The sequence below is a fragment of the Pongo abelii genome, chromosome 9 (assembly GCF_028885655.2).
Source record: "Pongo abelii isolate AG06213 chromosome 9, NHGRI_mPonAbe1-v2.0_pri, whole genome shotgun sequence".
NCBI lineage: Eukaryota > Metazoa > Chordata > Mammalia > Primates > Hominidae > Pongo > Pongo abelii.
The window spans coordinates 72,377,892-72,382,891 of record NC_071994.2 but is presented as its reverse complement, the minus strand read 5'-3'; the positions used below and the strand labels follow the sequence as shown (position 1 = coordinate 72,382,891).

Below are 5,000 nucleotides of genomic sequence, written 5' to 3'. Positions count from 1 at the left end.
CCATAATGGCATGAGACCTAGAAGTTTGAGGGAGATATGAGTTATGTTGCACATGAAAGTAATATGAATTGGTGTAAGCAAAGAGCAAAATATGGCAGGTTGAATTTTACAAGATGGTGATTACAGTATCTTTCAAACTATATGGTATTCTACAATGTAACAATCAGGAAGTGAATCTATTTCCCAGCCTCTGAAATTTGAGCAGATCCTTTGACTGCCTTGAGCAGTGGATAAGTGTTGGATGTAGATTGTGTCAGATCCAGTAGCTTCTGTTTTTCATTTATTGAAGCCCTGAAATACCATGTAAGAAGACCTGGCTAATTTAATGCAGATAGAGAGCCCACAGTGAGCAGCACTAAGGCACAGTAAAGAAGCCATACTGGTTGTCCATCCTGCTGAACACTCAGGGGACTCAAGGCCCAGCCCCTTTTTGTCATGCAGCCATTTGAGAGACATCAGGTAAGAACAGTAAGCTGAGTCCAGTGAACCCCAAACTCTACATTTTGGGATTGGTTTTAATTCAGCAAAAGATCACTATAATAATGGAGAAGAGGAATCATACTTTAGATAATACATTGGTCCACTGAAGGTGAAAGAATATATCCTAAATAATTTTCAGAAATGAAGTTGAGGAGATTTCACTGAAAAGGATTCTCAATGGAGAGGAATGTCAGCTGGGAAAACAAAATGCATCTTTCCTCCTTCCCTCCCAACTCTCTCTCCTTCCTTCTCTCCCTACCTATATCCATTTATTTTATTCTTCTCTCTTCTTATTCATCCTATTCTTTTTTTTTTTAGTGGATAGGCTGAAGGTTTAAATGTATACATTGTTTTATGATCCCTGTTGTCTTGTCAGAGAGGCTATTTGAAATGGGATTTATTTATTCAACAAATATTTATTAAACTTATGTATACTGAAAATTCTAGATTCTTTGAAAATAAGAATAAATAAAACACTCATTTTGGTGTAGAAAATGATCATGCTAAAAAGGCAATTATACTGTGTGACATGTTCTGTGACTGTGGAAAGACTGGGTGGCACTGGAGACCACTGAAAAGGAAAGTGATACAGAGTGGAGAAAAAGAAGTGGGGTGAGATCAAAGAAGGCTGGCAGAAAGAAGTATTGCATAAGATGTGTTTTAAAAGTTGAATAAGAGAATGTGGAAGCAGCATTCTGAGATGGATTGTTAATTTATTTGAGCAAATTTATGTCTCTGAAAACTGGCAGACAAACTGTGAGAAGATTAATAGTGGTTTTTGCATATCTATTGATAAAATTGAATTTGTGCATCCAGTATATATACACATACACATTCTGTTGAATGTATGCATATTTCAGATAAGGTGTATGAATGTCATAAATATAAATATGATAGCATAACAAAGTGAGAGAAACAGGTAGAGAGATAGAACAAACTAGCTATTTATGGACAAAATGATTGGAAGTATGTATTTGAAAGAAGTATGTATATTTGTATGTTTGTGTAAATAAATATCTGGGTGTATGTTTATTAATAACATGTGTGTGATTTACATATATATATCTCTTGTTTTACAAGTTGGTATTTAATAAAAACCCTGGAAGACAGCCTAGGCAATACTACCTTGGGCATAGAAATGGGGAAAGATTTCATGACAATGACACCAAAAGCAATCACAACAAAAGCAAAAATTGACAAATGGGATCTATTTAAACTCAAGAGCTCTGCACAGCAAAAGAAACTACCAACAGAATAAATAGACAACCTACAGAATGGGGGAAATTATTTGCAAACTATGCATCTGACAAAGGTCTAATATCCAGCATCTTAAGGAACTTAAATTCACAAGAAAAAAACAAACGACCTGATTGAAAATGCGGCAAAGGACATGAACAGACACGATTCAAAAGAAGACATACTGGTGGCCAAAAGCAGGTAGAAAAAGGCTCAATATCACTGATCATCAGGGAAATACAAATCAAAACCACAATGAGATACCATTTCACACTCGTCAGAATGGCAGTTATTAAAAAGTCAAAAAATAACGAATCCTGGCCAGGTTCTGGAGAAAAGGGAACACTTACATGCCGTTGGTGGGAGTGTAAGCTAGTCCAACCATTGTGGAAAGCAGTATGGCAATCCCTCAAAGAGCTAAAAGCAGAACTACCATTCAACCCAGCAATCCTATTACCAGGTATATACCCAAAGGAATATAAATTATGCTACCATAAAGACACATGTACGTGAATGTTCATTGTTAGCACTATTTACAATAGCAAAGACATGGAATCAACCTAACTGTCCATTAATGGTAGATTGGATAAAGAAAATGTGATGTATATATACACCATGGAATACTATGCAGCCATAAAACAGAATGAGATCATGTTTTTTTGAGGGAACATGTATGGAACTGGAGGCTGTTATTCTTCGCAAACTAATGCAGGAAGATAAAACTACCACACGTCCTCACTTATAAGTGGGAGCTAAATGATAAGAGCTTATGAATACAAAGAAGGAAACAACAAACACTGCGGTCTACTTGAGGGTAGGTGGTGGGAGGAGGGAGAGGGACAGAAAAGATAGTTATTGGGGTACTGGTCCTAGCACCTGGGTAATGAAATAGTCTGTACAACAAACTCCCATGACATGTGTTTTCCTGTGTAACAAACCATCACTTGTACCCCTGAAATAAAAGTTAAAAAAATAGCTTTGTAAAGTTTCTTTTAATTTATAAAATGCCTACCTCACAGGTCCAATCTATTGTATATTACTAAGATGAGCATTTTCTTTGAAAATCCTTCAGACAGAGACAAGAAGCTCATTATTTATTTATATGTTCATGGATATTTATGTATATTTATTTCAGTTAGGATAATTTTCCATCATATGTTATTTTGTGTTTGCAAAATAGCTAAAACCTAAATACAGAAGAGAAAAAAATATAGAAGTATAAATATTTGTATAATTATTTTTGCCCACACATCATGAGAGTACGTGCCTAAATTGCATTTTAACCTCATTTGAAAATCTGTTTTTGATTTATGTTATGTGTTGTAATTAGGTAAATAATGAAATTATCAATAAAATATTATCCTATTTTATTACTTGCATAAGCATCTGTGGAGGGTTCTGGCTATGAAGGTTTTACAACTGCATCCTGATTGAAAGCCCATGTCCCAGTTATATAATCACTCTGACTGACTAAGTTTTTCCCTTGCTTTGGTTATTCCTTTCCCATGAAGACCCAAACCTGGCAGGAATTGTCTCTACCTTCAACCTAACTTGACTTCCAGCTTAACATCACCAGGTGTCCTGTCCACCAAAGGTATAAATTTTAGTCTCCATAACAGTGAAGGATTCGCAGTACCCACTCCCGCATTTGTTTGGTTCTGGCCCCATAAATCAAGGGGTTAACCATTGGAGGCACCAGGAAGTAAAGATTGTCAATGATGATCTGCAGATGGGGAGCCATAAGGTAGCCTAAAATCTGGGCCAGAACAGAGAAGACAACAGGAGAATAAAAGAGACCAATGACACAAAGATGAGAGCCACACGTACTGAGAGCTTTGCCCCGTGCATCCCAAGATGGTATCTGAAAGACAGCATGAAGGATAAGTCCATATGATAGAATGATAAAAAACAGATCAAATCCCACAGATGCTACAATAACCATGAGTCCATAGACAATGTGGTCAGAGATGTCTTCACAGGCTATCTGCACTACAGCCATGTATGCACAGTAGGAGTAAGCAATTATGGGGGTTTGGAAGCTTTGCAATCTTTTTGCCAGAATGGGGGCTGGGGTCAGCACTGCCACTGCCCTTGCCAGGATAGCCAGTGCCATCTTCACAAGCATGTTGTTACCAAGGACGGTTGTATATCTTAGAGGGTACCAGATAGCCACAAATCTGTCAAAAGCCATGGCTAGGAGAATCCCAGACTCCATGACATAGAAGGAAGGAATGAAAAACATCTGTGTGAGGCAGGCATTGAAACTGATTTCCTTGGCATTCATCCAGAAGGTAGCCAGCATACGGGGCACTGTGACACTGACAAGACACAGGTCAACAATTGACAGCACGGCCAGGAGAAGAAACATGGGCTCATGAAGACTCTTCCCTATCCAGATGATACATAAGATGGTGACATTGCCAATGACTGTAATGAGAAATACCAAGAAAAAAGGCACAGAGAACCAGCCATGGAAAGATTCAAGGCCAGGAATTCCAGCCAGGATAAATATCAAGGGCTGAGGAATGGAATTGTTGCAAGAGGACATCCCTAACCTGAGCTCTTCAATGTCTGATTCCTAGGGAAAAACAAACAAACAAGGAATATTTTGGAATCATTGTGTCATTTGCACCTATAAAATGCTGGTCCTTACAGTAGTTTATGGTGGAGAAACTCATGATTATTTTGTGTAAACTAATGATCAAATGAATGCTTCAGCTACTAGGGGTGGAGAGAGGAATGATCCTTGGCTATTTCATCTGCAAAAGGGAGATGCAGTCTCAGAGATACATTTTCAATAAGGATATATCAACTCAATTTTTTTCAGATTCTCCTGTAGCTGTGATTCTATTTAATATTCAAGTTTCACAATTCTCTAGGATTTTTTTCTAGGTATCAGTCCACGGCAGAACAATGTTTTCAACATCACAGACAGGGAGTAAGGATATGAACAAGCCAGAAAGCATAGTTTTCACTCAAGACAAGGAAGCTAAATTTAATCCTACCCAGTTTTATCATACCCAATTAATCGTCCCCAGTTTCTGGGATTGGAGTTGGTGCTTCGATATTCATCCTGGAACATTTATCTACAAATTGTTGATTTTGACAAAAGACCTAGAAAGTCTGCTGATCTTATGCCTAGGAAGCATGAGGGTAATCTGGAGGAATAACAGATGTTTTGGATGATGAATGTGGAATTCAAAATCACCTCAATAGATAATAATTTACTATTAAGTTTCCAGATTGCTCAATAAAGCCAGCTTTGAGAGTGGGTAGAGATAAAG

General features: G+C 37.5%; 1 protein-coding gene across 1 annotated transcript; it reads right to left on the bottom strand.

Moving 5' to 3' along the window:
• Positions 1–3,319: 3,319 nt before the first annotated feature.
• On the bottom strand, positions 3,320–4,264 carry LOC100939027 (olfactory receptor 52K1-like). The gene has a single exon (XM_003777830.3). It carries the CDS (start codon positions 4,262–4,264, stop codon positions 3,320–3,322), a length of 945 nt encoding a protein of 314 aa, XP_003777878.3.
• Between the last annotated feature and the right edge of the window lie 736 nt (positions 4,265–5,000).

Coding starts and splice junctions, on each gene's coding strand:
- LOC100939027 (XM_003777830.3), bottom strand. CDS start 4,264: ATGTCCTCTTGCAACAATTCCATTCCTCAGCCCTTGATATTTATCCTG.